This window comes from Vidua macroura, chromosome 3 (assembly GCF_024509145.1).
Source record: "Vidua macroura isolate BioBank_ID:100142 chromosome 3, ASM2450914v1, whole genome shotgun sequence".
Taxonomy (NCBI): Eukaryota; Metazoa; Chordata; class Aves; order Passeriformes; family Viduidae; genus Vidua; species Vidua macroura.
The window spans coordinates 8,219,138-8,242,261 of record NC_071573.1 but is presented as its reverse complement, the minus strand read 5'-3'; the positions used below and the strand labels follow the sequence as shown (position 1 = coordinate 8,242,261).

The following is a 23,124-nucleotide window of genomic DNA, read 5'->3' as shown; positions in this document are numbered from 1 at the left end:
TGGAAGTGCCACTATGAAAATGTATGCTGCACAGGGGTAAAGAGCCCAAGCAAACTATCACCACTGTTCTTTTATAGCAAAAAAACTCCCTAATGCTACTTTTATTAACCTCACAGCTCCTGAAATTTTTCTGTTTGGTGCCAAACATTTTTGGCAGAAAACATTAAGCTAGTTTAGACCATGCTATAGAAAGAGTCTCTACCATAAGTTTCTTTAAGCAGGTTCTTATGCTAAGCAGTATCTGGAAGATTCCCCAATACACTATGTACCAATGAGAACCAAGATGAAGATCATATATCTTTACAATTAAAAATCACTTACTAGAATCCTGACACTTGCTAGGAATGCCAAAATATGGCTAATCTCTTGTCATTTGATTCTAAGTATTCCTAGCTTTGACAGGAATATATTTCAGACCCAAAACAATGTGTCATGCCAACCCCAGTCAGAAAGGCAGGACATTAAATCCTCCATACCATCACCATCAATGTACATGAACTCTATCATGCTGACCTTGGCATAGAAGCATCCACCACAGCAAAGCATAACCCATCATATCCCACTCTTATAGACTGTTTCCAGGATAAAAAATCTGCCCTAATTTTAAGATGTGCATTCAAAATCCAGAAGGGGGAAAAGAGGAAATGAAAATATTTACCAGGTAACCCAAGAGCACAACATTTGCAAAATAAACTGCATGCCTTGGTTCCAAAGACAGCTCATCTCTCATCTCAAGATTTGAGCTACCCTGCCTTTAAAAGCATCTGCTAGTCTTGCACAGTCCTCAGAAGACTTAGTCTTGCCCTTGGAGGGCAAGAGGATATAGTTCCTTTTCCACTCAGTATTTTTAAAATAGCACCATAAAGTAGGTCATAAAGTCACAGCCTAATATCGAAGTGCTCTTCCTTAAAATAATTCTAGAACACTGATGATACAAGTAAAACAATCTCAAGTGTTTTCTCCTATAGCTGACTTCAGTAATACTTCTGGAACACCAAAAAAACACATTTCACACTCATGTCACATTTTAATGTACCTCAGCAAAGCCTCATTTTCTCCTGACAGCTAAAGAAATGAGCAGCTAACAGCAACTGAACATAAAGTTCCTATTCTTTAGTAAACCTCCCCACAATTACTCTGTTCTTTATATATTAAAGAAAAATGTTTAAAATGCAAAATTTGCCTGTTGATGGTTTGATTTCAAGGTGGCTTTTTTTGATCTATGAACTTTTTTTGCACATGACAGAACACTGAAATCCTCACCATTTAAATATGAATACTGCACCATCCAGCTATAGGCTACTTGGCTAATTTCACAGAACACTACAGGTAAGAAAAGTCAAATTTGTAAATCTAATACTTACATTTTTTTAAACTACACAAATGCTGGTTTAACACTTTTGCAAATACTGACCACTAGTTGGCAAAGGGCAGCAAATTCTGCCACAGGTATAACCGATGATAGCAGTCAATTAATATGAATAAATTATTCAAGTTCTCTAGCTGTCAATTTAAATTGCTAATGAAAATAAGGTGGTTTTAAGAGCAATCAACTCTGACACATTTCTTGGATTCTTTCCAAAGTAAGGCAATAACATTTGAAGTTATTCTGTGTTTAATACTTACCTCTTCCATTTAAGTTTTATATCCATCTTAATAAGGGTCTGCTTGTTTTCATTTTTGTTGTAAATATTATTAAATTTATCTTTAAAATAAGAGGAAGTTACTAAACACTGCACATTTCCACAAAGCCACAAAGGCAATAAAATATGACTTTTTTTCTATACTTATTAAAAGCTGCTTGTTGCTTTTTGTTAAAGGTAGACAGGCAAAGACAGTAGAATTTCCATTTAATCTTGACGGTTTTTTTGATTTTTCAAAAGGCTACAGTAACAAACATAAGAATTAAGTATGACAACTGGAAATAATCAGACAGACAGAAACTATCACAAAATGATGTTGCCATCTATATCTAATACTTCCTTCCACTGACTGCCTAAGAAGTTTCAAGATCAGAGAACAAAGCTTATATTCTTTTTAAAGACACACTATCACTGGTATGTAAAACAGCACCAGCCTTCCTGGGTGAGATAAAACCTTCAAATATTGCATCCATGCAGTAGAGACGAAAGACAGAAGGAAAGTCAAGCAGAACAAAGCAATTACCAAGGTGGAATTCTGCCAGCAGAGAGTTTCCCCTTCTGCCCTTCACACAACAATCTATTTGCAACCGAAACTGGATTCTTGATTCCTAAAAAAGAAAAATTAGCAAAAAAAGGGAACAAAACATTAAAAATATTTTCCCTCATAGCACTATAGAGTTCATTTTGGCAGTGGAACTCAGATTCTTTTCATTTCCAAGGGTTTGTCAAGTAATTAAGAGGCACCTTATGTTTCAATGTAGCAACAACATTTTCAGTTTTCCCTTCACGTGCTGTTGTTAGTGACAAAGTCTTCCAAACAACACATCCCCCACTTTTTTTAAAAATAAAGAACAAACCATATTGAAATAGGAGGAGTGATCTCCTACCACAGAAATCTCATGTAAAGTCTATTGTACCTAAGGGTCAAAGATGTTTATAAGCATTAATTTTTCTAGGTGGAATTTTCATTTGGATCTATCTGGCCAGAACAGAAACTACAGGACTCAGACTCAGCCGTCTCACACTCTCAATTTCCTCCTTCCCCATGGTTGGAAGGATACACTTTGTAACAAATAAGGCTTGAAACACTTAATTTTACAATTTATTTTAGATTTATATTTACATGAGGAAGCTATTACCACAGTTTAGAACTATTCTAGGATAAAGAACAAAGCTTGAAATCTTGTCAGAAAAGCTATTCATTATTAACAGCTAAAGCTGTTCATATACTTAGAATGAAACCTCAACAATTTATCTTTGCACTTAAATCAGCAGTTAGCTTTATAATACATAATTAACATACCACTCAGTGCTCCAACAGCTCCAAAATTCAATGACTTTCCATCCATTATACTGGCATCACATTCGATCTCACCCAGTAGGTTTAGGTTAGATCCCAATCCTGCATTTGTAAAAGGAGAATCCTAAAAATAAGAATAGAACACTATAAGGCCACAGCCACAACATCAACTAGATCAAACCTCTGTATATCTGATCTGATGGCACTGATTTTGGTGCAATGCATCTTCTTATTTTAGTAGTTTAATCTTCCACAACAAAAACAAAGGCAATTTGAACAGAGCATCTAAAATTACTACAATGGACAGCTTTCACCTCTGTAGGGTGTGATATATCTCAAATGTAATAATGCACTAATATAAAAACCAATCACATAACAATTAAAGATGATAATTTCTATGCAAGCAAAAGCCTTACAATATGAGTGAAAATCTCTCCTTCCCCCAAAGTACACACTTCCTCGGTCCTTAACCCTCCTTGGTCCTTAACCCATCAAGTAACATTTAAGTAACATCTTATAATCATTCCACAGACCAGTCTACCTTTGAAATTCCCAAGTGTGACACTACAGCAAAACAGAACTGTCCTTTTTCTGAACACTCTAAACTCATGACTGCAACTCCACATGCAGAAATGATGAACTGCCATCACTGAAAATCCACTTGGTAAAATTCCTATTTGACCATTAGCACAGGGACTGTGGTCTGGAAGCTTCTTGACTGAAAACCAATTCCTATTTCATAGAAACTATGGAATAACATTTTAACAACATCACAAAGCTAGCTCCTTTTTTGTTAACACCTTCTGTTGCTTTTAACAAACCCAAGGTTGTCAAAGAGTAAGTTCTGCATGATAGAACTAAATCCCATTTTTACCCTTCCATTTCATCAGAGCATCCCCATAACTTTAAAAACACAAAATTTCTAAGTAACACAGTTCAGCAGTCTCACTGTCAGTTCAGAACAATCCCCTCTTCTATACACAAGGAATATAGGACAAAAAAAATAATAGCTAAATCAAATTTCAGAGACACTGCATGCTTTCAGAGTAAATTACAACAGTGTAACAACCTGATGCAACAAAGAACAATGGTTGTGGAGACCAGTGTGCACTGTAGAAGTATGACATCTCATTTCACTAATGAGTAATAAAAGCTGAACCAGGAAACAAATTACTGGAAACAGCTCAAAGTTCTGTCTTACATTTAAAATTAACTGGATGGGTTTTGAACATTCTAATCTGCAATGAATTTAAAGAAATAAAAGAGGTGAGCACATACAAATGAAAAATAAATCTGATGCCAGTTAGCTTTTATTAACTTTCAAATCAGCAAGTAGTGAGTAAATTCAAAATCTGTTCTGCAAGATGTTGATTCAAATTTACAGACATGTAAAGAGTTCTCAGTGTTTGAGTACCAAAACACTATCTTTCTAAAGAATCATGAATGCAAGATTCCTGACTAATACATAATCATGAAACTGCTTCATTTTCTGCTTTTTCCTTCTGAAGCAGCACAAGATTTTATCCTATTTTATCCCATACCACAACACTTCTTCCAAGTCACTGTGTATATTCATTTTGTTGTTTATTTTGACAGCAACCCCTCACAGCAAGTAAGTAAATTTGAAAATATTTTAGGATAATGAAACATTCACAGTTTCGAGTGCACAATCTTCTGTAGAAAGGGGATGGGTGGGGGAAGATATGTTTAGAAACAGTTGATGGGCTTGAAAAGGCAGAAGATTCAGAGTAGCTGCTGGCTTAACTGGCTTCATTGCTCCCCAGGCTCTACAAATATGAAGAAAATTAAGTCAGTGAAGTTTAGGAAAAAAAGGAGCAGAGAAGTGGTGGAAGGAATTGAAAGCAAACAGTGAAAGGTACTTGGAAGACACAGTAAAACCAGGAATGTTTAGGATGACCAATGCTTGCTCCTAGTGCTGTCCAAGTCCTCTGCCCCTGGGTAATCAGAGTGCAAAGACCTGTGAGTCTGAAGACAAATCTCTAATGTTCTGTTCCAAACACATTCACTCAGTGCATTATACTTAAAAGAATTAGCAAAGAGGAAAAATGTTGTGCTCCAGAGATTTTTTGCTGCTACAAAGCAGAGACAGTTGTTATCCTAAGAGTAAATGTCATGGCCAAATAAAGGGAGCAAGAAGGACCCACCAGAAAGAAGTCCTGGTAACACTGTCTAGAATCCCTCTGCACTCAAGGCACAAAGGTCTCTACCATCCAGTAAAGGCAATAATCAAAAGAGGCCAAAGAAAAAATACAGGATACAGAGTTCACTTTATTTCTAAGGATCTATATGTGCTACATGCTTTAGCATAGCATCTTCACTGGCACAACCTCAAGGATGCACCAAGACATAATTTACTCAGAGGATCTAAGAACAAACACCTATTTCTCCCTACAGAGTATTAGAATACTACAGAATTTTTGATTATAAGAACTCCACACCAAATTGCAGATGTCTCTTTGGTGGGGTAACTCTCATATTAGGACTCAGAAGGAATCTTATCAGTAACAACATGAGTAAAAAGAAATAAAGACCAAATTCCAAGCATCTGTTCAAAATTTCTATGGAGTTTCAATCAGCTTTAGAATCAGATTGCATTCAATTAAGAAAAAAGGCTTAGAATTCCTAAGAGGAAGATGGTTTAACTTCACACATCTGAAAGGCAATCTGAAAACAGCTTTAGAGAAACTGGGTGTGAACCTATGGAATTTTTGATATCTACCTGAGTTTCTCTGAGGTGAGATAAAAGCCTTTGAAACAAGGTCGGGGAAAACCTTTATAAAAAATGGAAACAAGACATTCACACTTACTTCTATGAATAAGCAAAGACATGAAATACACCACACAAATAAAATCTCTATTTGAAAACATGAATCTCTGTGAAGTTTGACCAAAAGACTTCAAGAGTCTGAGATGCAAGTGGAAGAATATAATGTATGAACATTAAGGTGTAGTTTGAAATGAAAATTCAAAACTTACAAGAAATGCAGAAACATTTAAACAGAAGCATGAATGCCTTTAAAGAGGCAAGAAACAAACTGACCTAAGTGAAAGTCTTTTCATACCCTCAGACAGAAAAGTGCAGCACTGCAAGACCTGACTACCATAAAATGGGGAAGAACCCAACCAAAGCATGTGTCCAGGAAAAGGGAGGACAGGAAAAGAGAAAAAGGTAGCTTCAGGAATATACTTTTATTTAAAACCACAGCAGCAATCAGCTTTTGTGTTTCTAAGGAAACTGAAAAAGACAAGTAAGCAAACCAAGCCTGAGCTTTGCACGTTAACAGCAAGCCTTGCCACCATAGAACACTAAGTAAGAAGAGAGAAAAGACAAACAATGGCTATTCAAAGCATTTTAACAAAATGTAACTCTTCAGTTATGTGAAAAACACTAGACTCCCTGGCAATGACTCCAAAAAGTGTCTCTAACTTGCCATGTAAACCTGCAGCAAAGGAAGTAAGAGAAAGCTTTAAGACGTGAAATAAGAGTTTTGTTTTCCCAAGTTACCCATCTTACAAAAACTCACAAGCTTCTGAGGGCACCATTTTTATTTACAGAATCCTTTTTACTTCAAAATGTATTTATAAATTTGCTGGCAGCAAATACAGGCATTCTGGAATTTGTAGCTGTGGTCAAAGTTGGAATGCTTGAAGATGTTACTCAGCTCTGTAACACATCTAGGCAAACAGTTAAAATGCTTGGATTTCAATGAACATGAAAGAACATTCCATCCATCTTTGATACAGCTTTGGCCATGGCTGATTTGTAACTTTTAAAGCAAATTCAAAGTGTACAGGCATTTCTTTCCACATACTGTAATTTTAGAAGTTATTTTCCTATGAGAATTTCATGACAATCAAAAGTCTACAATGATGAGTCACATCCCTTTCAATTACACAAGCAAAAATGTTTTTAGACAACACTTTTGTCACAAATTACTGTTGGTCACTGCAGCAAAGCATCATAGTAATGTTTTTAACTGGAATTAACAACTTCCAGTTCATTACCTATTAGAAGTTCATCTACCGTGACTGCCTTAATACAACAAGGATGCTTGTCCTTGAAAGAGAAATCCTTGGGACTAAGACTGTATATTCAAAAGTCTTAACTATTAGGAAAATAATAATAATAAAACAGAAGAAAACAATTCTTCAAGAAAAAGGTTCTTTCACTGCAAAATTTTGCTGACAACCATAGAAACACACTGCTTGAGTATAACAGGTCCAAAACATTCTTTGTATGGATCCACAATAACAACATGCAAAATAAACTGAGCAATTTCAGTAGCAAGGAGATTGGAACCCAAAATGTGACATCTGCTTCCCCATCAATCATATTAACTCCCAATTTAAATGATGTTCATAAAGCATGTTCTACTAAAGTCAGATAATGAAACAAGTAATCTACATATATATTAGTAAAGGATTACACTAAACTTAGAAATAACTTGAAATCTTCATTCTTTACAACCACTGTATGTTCCTAGTACCTGATCAGTAGACTTCATTAAGTGCTCTATAGTCAAAGATAAGCTTGAAATTGCATCATTTTCTCACAGCCAGACATAAATGCAAATCAACGTGGTTTTGCTGAAAACAGCATGTTTTAAGTGGGTTGTATGGGGTCTCCTCCCCCTACAAAAAAAACCTGTTTAGTAATTTCATTGTGTTTCAAGAAAAATCCAGGCATCATATGGTGGCTGATAGCAAGAGTGCAAAAATTAACAGTACTGCAATAATGTCTTTGTGGAAGTAAACAGTGAGTCTTACAAAATACCTTGTCCAGACCATTTTATTACCAAAAGGCTGACAGAGGTAACACATGCATTTGTTTCTCTGCAATACCAGAGTTCTCAAACTACAAAACATACCTGCCTTAATGACCTTATCAAATACAGCTGATGCTTATGAAGTCCAGCATAGTTGTTTTAACAATATTCTGTGTCAGTCTTGTTTCTTCGCAAAAGAAATCACCCTTTCCTCTAGTTAATTATTACTATTATTGTATTCACAGAACACCATTTCACTTGAGAGTCACACAGTCCAACAAAGAAAGGCTATTCTTTCTGCACTTAGAGGCTGAAAAAATAAAACACAGACAGCATACCACAAGCAAACTGTCTGCTTGCTCATAAAAGATCAAGAGCAACTCTTGTGCCTCAACAACTCTTTGAAGTGATGCCTTTTGGATGAGCTGCAATCCTGTGTAACAGGAGTTCTGTAATTGAGCGGAACTGAGGAAAAAAATTAATCTCTTGTGATATTTCCATGAAAAGATATTTTGCCTTGCAAAGATTACAAATGTTTGGAACACAGCATTAAAAGTCTGAGAGAACTGTAAAACTGATTAAATATTTCAGATAAACTCATAGCAATGTGTCCTACAGAAACCAAAATATCAAGAAGTTACAGTCAGTATACTTTATAATCAAATCTGTTATCATTTAATACAATATTCTGTTGTTCTGCATCTTTATTTGTGTTACAGGGAGACAAGAACACAAACAGTTTCACACAGATTTTTGTTATTTGTCAACTTCAAATGCTAAAACACATTGTTTATGCTAGAGCATAAACAAAAGGGAGTGACAGCTCACGAGAGAGACCGTCAACACAAACCTATATTTTTACTCATAAAATCTTGCTGTTAATGAGAACAACTATTCTGATTGCTTTGTTGACTCACCATGTGTCGTTTGTTTTCCACAGAGCAACAGAAAAACCATCAGTACTAAACCAGAAGACGTAGCTCCAGAAATGACAGAGATGTCTGGAGGTGGTGTTCAAAACGAGGTATGAGTAGATACAAACCATTCCATATTTTGGAAGCTGACAGTCTAACACTTGGGAGTTTCTCAGACAAGATCCAAAAAACTGCCACTGCAAACCACACCATTTTCTGGTTTGGGTACAAATTGGACTTTCCCTCAATGTAACTGCATAACTAAATACTTTAATCTAAAGAAGGCCAAATCCCAAAGCCAGTACTCCCTATTCCAGTAACAGACAGAACCTTCAATTAAGAGATTATATAAATCACTTAATGAATAAATGAAAGTAAATAATTACATTAATGACTGCACTACAATCTGAACAAAATAACATTTTATCTTAAAAACAGGAAAAAGGAAAAAAAAAAATGTTTTGTGCAACAGAACACACAAAAATACTACCTAAGACAATTGCTGAACCAGAAAGTGGAATGGTGACAGGCATCAGTACAGTAGTAGCAAGACAGATAAGGAGAAAAAGGTTTCTGATTGGAGTAATTGGAAAAAACTTTTTCATTTCATCTTAGAGCCATAACTTGTTCTACAGAAGCTACTTCTGAGTATTTAAATCTACTAAAGTAAAAGAAAAGTCTCTTGGGGATAACAAAAACATATAAACTATTTACCACAGACACAGCTGCAAAAAGATCTACAACTGCTCGGTTAAGCTTCTCAAAATATGTTTTTCTCTGTAGCTCAGGAACACAATAAAAATCACAACCCAAAGTAGATTTTTATTTTTGTTTTCCACTGAGGAGGGAGCTGACACACAAACCAGTCTCATGGAGTGAGAGCAGCCTCAGTGAGCTTAGGGAAGTGCATCGTAAATAATTCCATGAGAGAGATACCTGCTGCTTTCTGTGAGCTATACTCTAATGTGTAATATTACACATGAAAGCATATTTGAACGGCTCAGTGAGACCCACAGGAGTGCTAAAAGCCAAGGCACTTGCCAAGTTCACAGTGTGACTGAAGCCTTGGCTCCCAGTCAGCATGTCTAACACATACTGAAGTATGCACTTACTGCCTGCCTTACACTATCCTCATCAAGTACATTAATGAACACTTTCCCAACATCTGGATAAGAAAATCCACTGCTAATCCTCTTGGAATACTACCATAAATTCCAAGTGCAGGAAATTATTTTTACAGCACAACACTTACCTTGCTTTCCTTTTTTTTTTTTTTTTACTAATAAAGTTGGAGAGGAAGAAGCAATTACTACTTACAGGAGAAGAAGAGTACCTGTTTCCATCATTACTGTCATGAAGGATTAGTGGATCTGGGACAATGACCAAACTGCTTCATTTACCACCCAGAAATGTTTACCTTTACTCACTTCTACATTATTTCATGGGGACCTTCACTGAAGGCAGATGCTATAAAAACCTCATCACTCCAAAAAGACACTTTTCCAAAAACCTCACCAGCAGCTGCTCATCAAGATGTTCTATCTTAATTAACAAGTACTGAAATAAAAACATTACTTGCCCTATTCCTTCACATATATTTTGTCATAATAATCAAAACCAGTAGGATACATTTTCCCTCTCTAAGAAGCAGAACCAGAACAACCTGTCTGTGGCTCAGGAAGTCAGAAATGAAGTTCCTTACAAAGTGTTCAGTAAATCTTTAATCTGTGTTTATTCTGTGTTTATTCTTAAAGGGTAAAGACTATCTGATACGGCATACCTAAAATGACAACCAAATTGCACCAACTAGAAAACTTTCATTGAGTTTGCATTTTTATAAAGTACTTAAACACACTTACAGCAAAATATAGTGGAAAAGCAAAAGATAAAATCAGTGTAGCACAAAAACAAAAATCCACTGAGATTGCCCATTTAATACCCCCTACAGAAAGGTCTGGCAAGATTTACCCAAGAGGTATATTTACTACTAGTCAGAAATTCATACCTCTAATTCTATAAGTGCTGCAGTCACTGCATCTGTTGCAAGAGCACCAGCCTGTAGCTTTTCAATTGCCTGTAAAACACAAGTTTTAGCTGATGATTAGGAAATTCTATTATTCTGTGACTGAGCCCTACATTTTTCTAATCCTGTATAAAATAAAATCTTCACCAAATTAGTTTAAAATGTAAGAGGGTGTAAGAACAAGAGGCACTGGAAAAAGTCAGTATGAATCATATGAGGGCAGATCTGAAGGTATGATTTTACTATTATGTGTCACTGCATTTAGTAGCAGATTTCTGCACAGTCAAATTTCTATCAAAATAATTTCTTATACTTCATGTCCTCAAACACCAAATGTCAGTCAACAAGCTTCAACTTTTCCTTCCAAGATCCAAAATTTCTAGTACCACATATAGCAATTACCATAAAATTGAAGAGAACTTCACAACCTCATCATCAATACAAATCACCTAAGATAATGCTACCTTCAAATTGCATACACACACAACAATGAACTTATAGGTCCTAATAGTATTCATTAGATCCATACTGAACAAGATCTTACAGTCAAGCTTTCTCAGGGAACCCCAGAAAACAACTCTGGCTGCAAGACAAACCTCAAACTGTTTGTTCTTCACAGAAGTTATTGATGTTGGCTACTCAGTTCAAGAGTAGCTACACAGAATCTCAAATTGGACTTGAATTCAACAGAAGATCTCACATAACTAGCTGGAAAATTACTTTCACCAAGGCTAAAAAAGCCAGTGTTAAGTTTGGATGATTTGTGAGGCCTCTCATTACAAAATTAGATTGGTATTAGGATTGAGCAACAAACTGTAACACAAAGTGATAATTATCAGAGACCAACTCTGAGACTCTTCTAAAAATCCTGCCAAGCTCCCAAGCTCCTTCTCCCTGCATTAAAAATTTTAGAGAGAGGTCTTCCAGCTACTCATTCAACATTTAAAAGACAGGGCTTCCCAGTTCCAAAGCAAAGTTCTTGGAAGAGATGAAAACATATTAATTTCAATGGAAATGGAAGTCTTGCCATTTCTCCGTTTCCAACTTTGATTTTTTTGGTTTTGTTTTTCCTGTTTCTACCTCCCTTCCTATTAAGACAGTAAGAGCTATCAAGAATATAATAATTATAGAAATCCCTGCATTCACAGAGCAACCTTGATGCTAGAGTTTATTTAAACTCCAAAGACCAGACATGGAAAAAATCAACATATAGATACCATACTTAGCTCCAGAAAGCCTGGAGAAGTGCAGGAAGCTGTAGAAATACTCCTTGTAGGTACCACTGTGACCTTCTCTTGTTCTCCCACTGATCAGCTGGTGTCTGCTATTTGCCAGCACTATGAGAATGTTGCTGCATCCCATGGCTACGCACTGTCCTGTCTCTGTATCATTTTAACTGTTTCTGCTCTGGTTTCCCTCATTTCCTTCTACAAATACATACAGCCCAAGCAGCTAAGTCCAGATCTTTCTTGTGTACCCAGTACAGGACTGTGGAGCTGGTGACACATACCTTCTGGCAGGCTCTTTTGCACACATGCTTGTACTCTTTAGCTTTGGATTCAGAATGATAACCTGCACCTGCAATTGAAACAGAAGGAAAATATATTATAGTACCTGGCAAACTAAAGCCTGTAGTTCACATAGAGATTTAAGACACAGGCAGATACAGTGTTCCTTATTCTGGATTACACTGGCATTTCCTTTTTCTATCAATGATTGACAACTTTATGCATTCAAACACAGAATCAAACACACTCAGTAAAATACAGGATACAGATCATATATCCAGAAGCACAGAGGTATAAATATCAGCATCAATCTCTTCCTATAAAAACGTTCCAAGAGATTCCAGTTTCATTCATTCTTGGAGGATTTCCAGCATAGCTTTTTTCTTTACTGTCCATTATTGGGCAAAACCCTCCGTTTTAAGTCAAACTCTGATTTTCTTTTTTTCCGCAATTCTGCTCATTTTCTCATGTTTATGCTACATTTTTAAAGCTTGTTACTCCTGACTTAGAACAAAGAGTTCCTTCAAATGAAGCTCATACAGATTTTCACCTTTTTTCTTATTCTCAGTCTTTACATCTATCCTGCTGTTTTGAACCATTCTGCCCTATTTTGAAGCCACTGCCCCTACTTCCACACCTGAAAAGTTTATCAATGCCACCATTCAACTAAATGCAGCATCAGAAAAACCAGAGTGGTGCACGCATTTAAAATCTACTTCTGTTTTACCAGGTTTTGCACCTAAAAACATGCTTGTATTTACCTCAACTTCCCTTCACTCACCTTTAGAAATATTAGTTTTGAGAAACTCTAATAAACTAAGCTTTAACACTAATACCAAAATGACCCAGCAAAGGACACTATATTGAGCAATTTCATTTGCCCTTAGAATATCAGGGTCATCAAGCATCAACCCAGAACAAATTATTTAAGGTTTAGGGCTGTTTTTTTAATCTTAGTGATTTTATAAAGCAAGTAACATGTTGGCTTTTCAAATATTTTAGGTATGACCAGTCCACTTTCCTCTATTTCACCTCATGTACTCACACAGATGCTCAATATACACCCAGACATAAGCATTGTTAACTTCATAATTCATAGTATTTAATAAAGAACCTATGAAAGAAGAATTTATGAGCAAGATACACATAATACATAATTTCTATATCAGATCCGAGTAGAGGAGCCCTTCATTACATGTGGAAAGAATAAACAGTAACTCACTTAAACATGACAAGATCAAAAAAATAGAAGAAAAAATGTCAGAAGGGTAAAAAGAGTTCTGCAACAAACAGCCCAAGCAGATTTCAGGAGGTCTTAGCTGGACTGTCCTCATGGACAAGCTAGACAAGAAACCATCAGCAATGAAAGAAAGGACTGTATTTGATCCTTCCATAGGTAAAGAAACCGACTGAAATATCTCCCTCATTTTGTGGGTTTGCCAAGCTTAGCAGATATCTACAGAATATGACATTTTATACTCATTTACATTTAGGAAGGAGAACAAAAATATCATCCAGAACACCCAAATAACCACATTATGATTAACACTTTCCAGTGCAACTTCCAATGAAACTCCTCATTCCAAGACTTGAACATAGAGTTAATGTCACTTTATTAGCACACTAGTAGTCCAAAGCCACTATAAAATTTTTGTTGGTAACTAGTTTGATATCAAAATATACATTATTTCCATTCCAGCTGTTCTGCTTCCACATCTTACCTGCATGGACAAGCACAAATCCTACTCGTTTCCCTCTTTGGGTTTGCTTTGTTTCGGGCTCTTTGACGACCACTTTTACAGCTGTAACCTGAGATGATTTGGAAGGTAACACTTCTACTGAACTTATCCCCTTCTCCATGATCATACATTAGGATCACCATCTTCTACTGGGAAGGAGCACACTTCCATTCAAAAATAAACTCTGGAGAGAAATCATCCTAAAACCAGATCAGATACATATGTTAGACACTGACTTCAAGAGATGCATTTCACACAAATAACCTCAGAAAGAACTTTTAGGAGAGAAGTTTAAACCAAGGAGAACACACCTCTCCAAAGCAAGGCTTCCAAGTTCTGCCTCTTCCCTAGCCAAAAGCATTAATGAGACCTAAAATAATCAAAGTCCATGCTGCAAGCTGAAAGCAGCCTTTTCACTACAATATAGGTTGAACCTAATGGTCTTGCCAGACACTGGAAGGAACTGTTAATATAAGTTTTGCTTTCCATGCTGTCCTGTTTTCCAACAATACAACTAATTTCTCCACTCATCACATCTAACTGGCACATGACTAACCCTTTAAAACACCACACCTTTTCCTTTCTCTGCAGGAAATACCTGTTTAAGATCCTATAATGAACTCCTATTCTTCTATACTGTTTCATCCCATCTCCTTATAATTCCCCACTAATTAGCAGCAGGAAAAGAAAAAATAAATTAACTTTTTTTTAATGACAAATTATTTCTAAAACAAAACCAAGTAAGCCTAAAACAGTCAAATAATGTTTGTCTGGGTAAGAAGAGATACCATGATTACTAGTGAACCTCAACGTGCTTAAGTCAAGCTCAAATAATTTAGTAACTCTATTGGCTTTGATGGTTACCCTTAAGATGCTAAGAAAATTAATGTTTATAGAAAGTTAATGGAAATATTATCAGTATTATCTAGTACATGAAACAAAAAAATAACAGTACAGAATGATGTATTTATCAGGAGTTGCCAAAGAAAGTGTCTGTATTTACTGCTGCTCTTATCCACAGCTTACTACATATTAATCCTGACAAAACCATTTGTCTAGTTCAGAAGGTAAAACAGAGACATTCCACACACTGAATTACTTAAGGAAGTAAAAAGCATGTAGTGCTAATGCAGAAATGGAGAAAACCTCTGTAATATATTAAGATAGTTTATATATTAAGAACTAGATTAATTTTAAGGTCCCCTCCAATCCAAACCATTCTCTGACTCTACACCTCTATATTCCAGTATAGCATCTATCACTCCTACCATCTGAAAAGGACTTTGAAACCCAAGAACACTGGAAGGTGAACAGAAACAGAAAAATGAGATGTTTAATGCGTAAGACTTAAACCACTGACTCTTCAAATGCTATATGGCTTGCTCCAGCAATTAAATACCACTCCATTTAAATGGCCCAAACTATGTAAATGATGTTTACCAAGATTCAGCAGTGCCAGAGAACAGCTATTCTTTTGATAAGAAGAATCAGCCCAGCTCTGGAGGAAGTTATTTATTTACCATAATTTCTTCCTAAATACTAAACATAGCTAGTAATCTTCATACACTTATAAATCTACTTTTCAAAATTCAATATGAACTGATTATTATCATTTTATATGTCCCAATACATAATGAAAGGCCACTACAATACACAGGCTCTACAGAGAGAAAGTGTTTATGGATTATATCCAATTGTAATGGTCACTTGAAAAAAATTCAGAGCTAAGATTAAAGTATTCATCACTGCATTTACTTCCTTTTTACCAATAATAGTAAAGATGGCTCCAGCAACCATTGGTCCTCTTTGCTGCATATTGCTACACCCTACAGGAAGTCACTCCTACAACAAGGACACAGCACAGACTTCAGTAAAGAAACAGAGGAGCAAGTAAGGAATTTAAACTCTCACAGGAATGGAAGAAATAGTGTGGGAGTAGGGAAAGCAATAATGCTGATAAAATGGCTTTTGAAAATTAAGATGGAGACGTCACTTGAAGACTTACTAACAGTGTAACTGCAGGCTAGTAATCCTAATTAGGCCTTTGCATAGAGTTGGGTCTAAGGATATGTTTACTTCTACAGAGAGCATACAGGCAACCTATCTCTCTCGTTTGCTTCCGTTTGTAACACTTCCTCCATACCAATTCAATTTTCTCAAACACCTCCCATCTCAAACTGTTCTTCAAGTCCTTTTACATTTCGTTCACAAACCTGCTGCTTCCACTTGTTAAGCTCCCACTGGACCCAACTTTTCCCTTTCAAGCCTCTTTTAGAATTTATCATTTCTCCCTCCTGGGCTTTCATGCTTCCACCACTCTTGACTTGATTCCTCCTTGCTACACATTCCCTGCTTCCCATCTGTACAGCGGCAGGAACGGTGGAAGCACGCACAACAGCGGGACTGCTGAAGAACAGGAACCAAAGCCATTTTACCAAAACAGCCAATGCGCCCTGACCGCACTGCAAAAGTAGCTTTGACTCCTACACGGGCGCTGGGAGAAGCACAATCGCACGGAGGCTCAGGGCGAGGCAGCGAGCGGAGCGCTCGGCGGCTCGGGCGACGCTCCCGCGCCTCCGCCCCGATCCCGGCGGCGCGCTGCGCCCGCCGCCCGGCCCGTGACGTCACGCGGGGCCCGCGGCCGCTGACGTCACCCGGGGCAGCCCCCGCCGGCGGACGCGCGGCCCGGGCCCGTCCCCGGCCCGCGCGGCCCCGCGGGCAGGACGCACGGCAGAGGCCGTGCCGAGGGGTCGCGGCAGCCCCGCGGCGGCGCCGCACTCACCCTGCACCGCCGCCATCCGGGACCGCCCGCTCGTCCGCCCGTTGCCCCGGTGAGCGTGAGGCGTCCCGCCCCCGCCCCGCGCCCATTGGCCGGGCCGGGCCGCGCGGCCGGAAGTGGCGCCGCTGTTGATTGGCGTTCCGCAGCGCCAATGGCGCGCGGGGCGGGCATGGCGGGGTCGGGCCCGGGACGGCGCTCCCCGCTCCGATCCGGCTGCACGATCGGCGCCAGGCACGGCCTCCCGGCCAAGCAGCGCAGCCCCAGCTGCCATCTGTGTCTCAAGGGGGTGGATAGTAACCTCCGGTGTTGTTACCGTGAGCCCCAGGGCAATATACATATATCTCATATCAATATGCGTATATATCGTATCGATATATAATCAATATAGATGTCATAGAATAGGTAATGTATCTCTATATCTATGCAATATACATATATATAATATATCTAAATATCATACAGTATGCAGTGTACAAATATATAAATATGCTACATACCCATATATCATATTAATACACATATTTCTATCAATATGCAGATATAGTTTTTCAATATACTTATATATCATCCAGTATGCAGTACATCTATATATCAACATACAGTGTAGATATATATCATGCAATATACAATATACATATATTAATATGCAATATACATATGTATCATTACACATAAATGTAACACAGTATGCACTATATAATACAATATACACATATCCATATGTAGGATACATATATATCTACACATGTGACTTCTGATAGCTGCTCAAAACTAACCTTATTGATTAAAAATACATATATTTCATAATAGACTTGGTAGGAAATTCTCGCAACAATGGATATTTTACATCTTTCTGCTTCAATGAGCACTTAACTATTGTTTTCTGCTAGAGATAATAAGTTTTTATTAATTTCTGTCCACTTTGTTGTAGAGGTGTTGTAGAAAACATACTGTGTACTGAAGCTGCCTCCCCAGGATCAAGAACAGCTGTATATGAATCCCATTTCCATGATACCTTCTCTGAAGGTCACTATCATCAGTCCTGGGAACCAGTTGTGTATATGTGAGACACTTCATTATCCCAGTCCACACAGTCCACTGTTCCCAAAGTACCTCCACACTTCCACCCTGTTGCTCCTCTTCTTTACAGAACCATGAAATGAGTCCAGATGTCCTTACAGATTTACTTGTATTGTAAATTTATTTTAGCTGACAGCTCAGATTCTCATTTGCAAAGCTCAACCTTTTAAAGCTGAAACTCTAAAGCTTTTATTACATCAAAACAAGGTTGCTCTGTTTGCAGAATTCGCTTAATCTCTTGCTCAAGCTGCACATGGGAAGTGAAAGGATATCTATTATACAAAAGATTATCCTGACCACTCTAGATGAAGATTTTAACTCCTCAGTTTTGTTTTCCTAGGAGTAAGCCCAGTATGTAGCTATTACACTGGTTCCTGCAACAGTGAACAATATAATTCATTCTCTGCAAACAAGCTGTCAGAAAACCACCTGCTTCAGCCAAATTTTTGAAAATACAATTTCTGAAATTACAATTTTTGAAAATACAATTTCTATGGTACCTCTCTGACAATTCATTCATTCACTACTAATAAATGTTGTCTTTCTAAATAGATTATTTTAATAATAATAAAAAGCTGTAAGAGTAATCTTGCAGTATATTGCTCCATTTGCCTAGCAGGTGTTGTTTTCTCAATCAGAGAAAAGCGCTGCCTCCTCGTCTAAGTCCTGCCACACTTTCTTGTTCCTTCCTCTCTGGAGCATGTCCCCCCGCAGGCAGCGTTGGCGCAGGTGCCTCAGGAAGCTCTTGATGGAGGCAGAGTTTTCCTTCTGGCGGCCGATGACCTCGTCATTGAGAGGGGAGCAGTCAGCCAGGCAGCAGGTCCTTGGCCAGGCCGAGGGTGCCCAGGCCTTCTCCTGGGAGACACAGGGCAGGGAGCACGATGACAGGGGCAGGGGGGCTGCAGGGGGCTGGGCCCCCTTGGGCTCTCCTGGGGAATCTGGGGCCTGGCCGGGCTGCCCAGGCTGCAAGGTTGTGTGGAGAGGACATCGGGCAGGTTCCGTCTTGTTCTGGTGGCTCAGCCTGTCCTTGTTTCCTCCTGGGAGGAAGGGGGCTGAGCCCCACCTCTGCTTCTGGGCTCGGGCACGGCGCTGGGGAAGAGGCAGAGGACCCTTGGTGCCTGCCCAGGCTTTTCTCTCCGCAGGGGCTGGCGCTCCTCACCCTACACGTTGTAGCTGCCGCCCCCCCGGCACCATCCCACCTGCCTGGTCCCCATCCCTCACCTCTCTCCGCTGCCTCTCGGCTTTTCTCCGGAGGCTGCAGCCAAGGCAAAGCGCGGCGAGCAGCAGGGACAGGGCTAAGAAGGCGCAGCAGCACGGCTGCACGGACCGCAGGCTGGCACTGCCTGTGCCAGTGTGCGGCTGCTGCACGTCCTGGGCTGGCACAGGCAGCCGGGCCGTGCTCCTGGCGGGACAGCTGTGAGCTCTGGGCGTGCTGGCGAGCAGCGAGGCCACGCAGAGCCCCAGGAGCAGGGAGAGCCCCGGGCGGAGCATGGCAGAGCTGCCTGAGGAGCTGCGATCTCTGGCCCTGACCCTGAGCTGAGCAGTGCCCACGGGCTCTGCGCAAGGTGGTGGCATCAGCTGCGATGTCACAAGGATGTTGCCTGGCAGCCAGAGGCTGGGATTGTCAAAGCAAGGCCGGGCCAGAGGGTCTGAGTGAGTGGCTGCTTTGTCTCACTCTGCCCTTGCATTTGAAAATTAAGACAGAGATGCCACTTAAACACTAATTAGGAGCGTAACTCCAGATTGAGAATCCTAATTAGGCCTTTGCATATATTTGTGTCTCAGGATATACTTATTTTTACATATGGTTGAGTTATCTCAATAATTTCATAACACTTCCTCCTCATCAGGTTAATTTGCGCAAACCACTTTCACCTCAAAATATTATTAATGTCCATTTACATTTCATTTAGAAAACTGCTGCTTCCACTTTGTAAGATGACATTGGACCCATCCTTTCACTTTCAAACTTCTAGTATTTATCCGTTCTCCTTCCTGGCTGTCATACTTTCATTAATCCTGATCTTGAGCCTCGTTGGGTCAAGGAGGTCATACAGTTTGCTGTTCTACATCTGTATACCTAATGAAACAGTAGTGGAGGAATACACGGTAATGTGACTCCTGAAGAACATGAACAAAAATGTGTTGCAGCCAGAATTGCTGCTAGTAAAGTCCAGGGTAAGGAAGCAAAAAGGGCCTTTGCATAATATTCACACATGTTTAAATCAGACACCTGGTAAGACGTTCAGGGTCACAGGCACCCTCCTGGGCAGGCTCCACGTTTTTCCTCTCTCAAGGGGCAGGAGATCCACCCAGTCTCGGGGCAGTACCAGGGTGAGGGCCAGTCGGGGAATAGGGAGGGAGCGGCTCAACGGGGGAAGCGGCTTGTGTCCCCCTAACCTAGGGGATGCCCCCCAGGGTCTTCACAAAAATGATTTAAGGACTTGGGGGTGTTGGTGTACGAGAGGCTGGACATGACGTGGCAATGTGCTCTGGCAGCCCAGAAAGCAATCCTGTTCCGGGCTGCATCCAGAGCCCTGTGGGCAGCGCATGTGGGAGGGGATTCTGCCTCTCTGCCCCCCCTCTGGTGTGACCCCACCTGCAGTGCTGCATGCAGATCTGGGGTGGCCAGCACAGCAAGGACACGGAGCTGCTGGAGTGAGGCCAGAAGAAGCCACCAAGGTGATCACAGGGATGGAGCAGCTTTCCTTGAGGAAAGACTGAGAGATTTGGGGTTGTTCAGTCTGGAGAATAGAAGGCTCAGGGGTGACCTAATTGTGGCCTCCCAGTACCTGAAGGGAACCTACAAGAAAAGATGGACCGGGACTATTCACTAGAGCATGGAATGACAGGACAAGGGGGAATGGCTTCAAACTGAGAGAGTAGGTTCAGATTAGGTATTAGGAGGAAGTTCCGAGCTGTGAAGGTGGTGAGGCACTGGAACAGGTTGCCCAGAGAAGCTGCAGATGCCTCATCCTTAGAAGTGTTCGAGGCCAGGCTGGATGGAGCTCTGAGCAACCTGGTCTCCTTCAACCTGGAAGCTGCCCAAAGGCCTGACTGCACTGCAAAAGTAACTCTGAATGTTAAGCAGGCGCCGGGAGAAAGACAAACACACGCGAGGGTCACACCGAGGCAGCAGGAGCCGCTCGCAGCCCCCTCCAGCCCGGGGGATCCCGCAGGGCCCGCAGCCCCGCAGGGAGCGGCCGTGGAGCGATGGGAACGCAGGGGCGGGCAGGGCCGACGCTCCGATGTCCGTGTCGCGACAGCAGCAGCGCGGCAGAGTTTGCTCCCGAGCGGGTTGGGATTTCAGAGCGAGCCCTGACCCGGCCGGACCGAGCAGCCCCGCAGCGCCGCCGCCGCCTCCTCCCGCCGCCTGGCCCGTGACGTCACCCGCGGCGGTCCGTGACGTCACCCGCGGCGGTCCGTGACGTCACGCGGAGAGCCCCCGCGCGCGGCGGCTCCGTGGTGCTGCGGGCTTCGTTCCCAGCCGGCGGCCGGCGGGAGCTCGCCCGCCAGACTTTAGTTTTTAAAGGGAATTTTGACAAATTATATTTCTGCAGCACTTACTATAGGACTTCCTAGTAACGCCAGTTTCATTCACTAGCCAAAACAGATTTCGTAGTGTAATATATGATTTAGGATAAATTCGTGCTCAGGACTAAAAAATACAGTATCCTTTTTAACGGAACCAAGTGACGGGAAAGAGCAATATACACAGGATGAATTCCTGTCTCAAAAGATGGCTATTCTGAAGGATTATTCTGTCTAGAAGATATGCCTTGAACGATAAGATGAATATTTGTTGCCAGAACAAGATATTCGAGGGGATTACTGTCTAACAGGATTTCAGCAATCAGAGTATTCTGGGAAAACCTCTGTTTAGAAGCTCCACAAGAAAAGAACACGCATGAATATGTGAAAAAGGACAAAAGGAAACAGGAGGACCCCCCCCAGAATCCCTCTAAGTCTGGAAACAGTATAAAAAAGACCCCGTGAATTCAGTACCCCATGAACTGCCAGGGTACAGAGCTGCATTATCCAGACCCAGTTCACCCAGCACCAATCGCCTGGCTCGGTGCTGATTTGCTTGTGGCTTTTCTAATTTTACTTTGATTCAATTTAATAAACTCCTTTAATTATTAAATTGACTGATTCATTTATAACAGTAGCAAATAATAACTAGTGACAGATTGCTTACGCTTCTTGCCGTCATCAAGAGAAGTGTCATGTGTTTTCATGTTTATGGTGAACACAGGTTGTACTGTGTATTAAACATTAGCAGGAACTTGCACTGAACTGGCAACAACCAAAGAATTGTGGAACCATAGAATGGTTTGGGCTGGATGGAATTTTTAAAGAACATCTAATCCAAATCCCCCTGCTGTGGATAGGGACATCTGGAAACTAACTTTTTCACCCCCGGACTTTATTCTATCTCCAAGATATCCTAATTGCCCTACACAGGATCTCCCCCAGGAATTCAGAAGGCTCCTTCCTGACCTGCCTAATAGTCACAGAAAACCTTTCTGTAGCTTTTTTCCCAATAAAAATGTGCTTCCACTTTTGTATCATTGACTTCTTTTTTCAAAGACCAGCCTTACATTTTTTTAACAATGCAAAATATGTCAGGAACAAATGCAAGTCTTTTTCAACACAAGTTTTTGGCACACAAAACTATGTGGTTTTTGGAGAGCAGCTTTTGTCTTCAACATTACCAGGTGCTTCCTATTCTGTTGGACAAGACTACAAGGAAATAACATGTACTCCACAAACCCTCAGGAAATCTTTGGCTTTCTTTCACAGATATTAACCTGAGGTCCAAATCCAAGTTGCAAGTTGCTTTGTTGCCTTTTTTTTTTTTTTTTTTTTTTGTTTTGTTTTGTTTTATTTCAAGCCCTTGTTATTCTTGACAGTGCTGAACTGAACCAAGGAGATTCCTCAAAGTACTTTTTTTCTTCTCAGATGGCAATAGGTACATTTGAGGTAGGACAGACTGATCTGAGAGAAAAGGAGGGTGTTGTTAAAAAAAAGAGGACTGCAATATAATATTGGCTTTTGCATTATATATATTAGTTTTTGCACTGATCATAAGTATTCAGATATAATATCATGTATACCTTTGTTTAGCTGTTTGTCAGTATAACAAAATCTTTAAGTACATACTGCATAGTTTATAGAAATAGTAGTGGGGTGAATATACTATCTTATAGGCCTTAGCTGAACAGTAGGTGTTAAAATACCTCTATCTAACCAAACAAATGGTGTAAAGTGATCATGGTGTTCCCCTTGACTGAATCCTCCAAGTGGTAAGGTAACCATGACACAAACCGGAGCACCGGAGGACAATTAGA

General features: G+C 40.1%; 1 protein-coding gene across 7 annotated transcripts in view; it reads right to left on the bottom strand.

Annotated features, from left to right (window-relative positions):
- TASP1 (taspase 1) overlaps positions 1–19,073 on the bottom strand; it is an 80,655-nt gene extending 61,582 nt beyond the window's left edge. For 6 of the 7 annotated variants that reach the window (XR_008436359.1, XR_008436358.1, XR_008436357.1 and 3 more), the window contains exons 1-6: positions 18,995–19,073; positions 13,897–14,114; positions 12,178–12,245; positions 10,650–10,718; positions 2,947–3,067; positions 2,167–2,251 (exon numbers count right to left, since the gene is read on the bottom strand). Coding sequence is in view for 3 of the 7 variants with exons in the window: in XM_053973855.1 (XP_053829830.1) it covers positions 2,167–2,251; positions 2,947–3,067; positions 10,650–10,718; positions 12,178–12,245; positions 13,897–14,041 (488 nt within the window). In the remaining 4 variants the exon portion in view is untranslated. Of the gene's footprint in view, positions 1–2,166; positions 2,252–2,946; positions 3,068–10,649; positions 10,719–12,177; positions 12,246–13,896; positions 14,115–16,696; positions 16,726–18,994 lie in introns of those variants that run through there. The other variant, XM_053973856.1, reaches the window with a different exon arrangement.
- Positions 19,074–23,124: the final 4,051 nt, after the last annotated feature.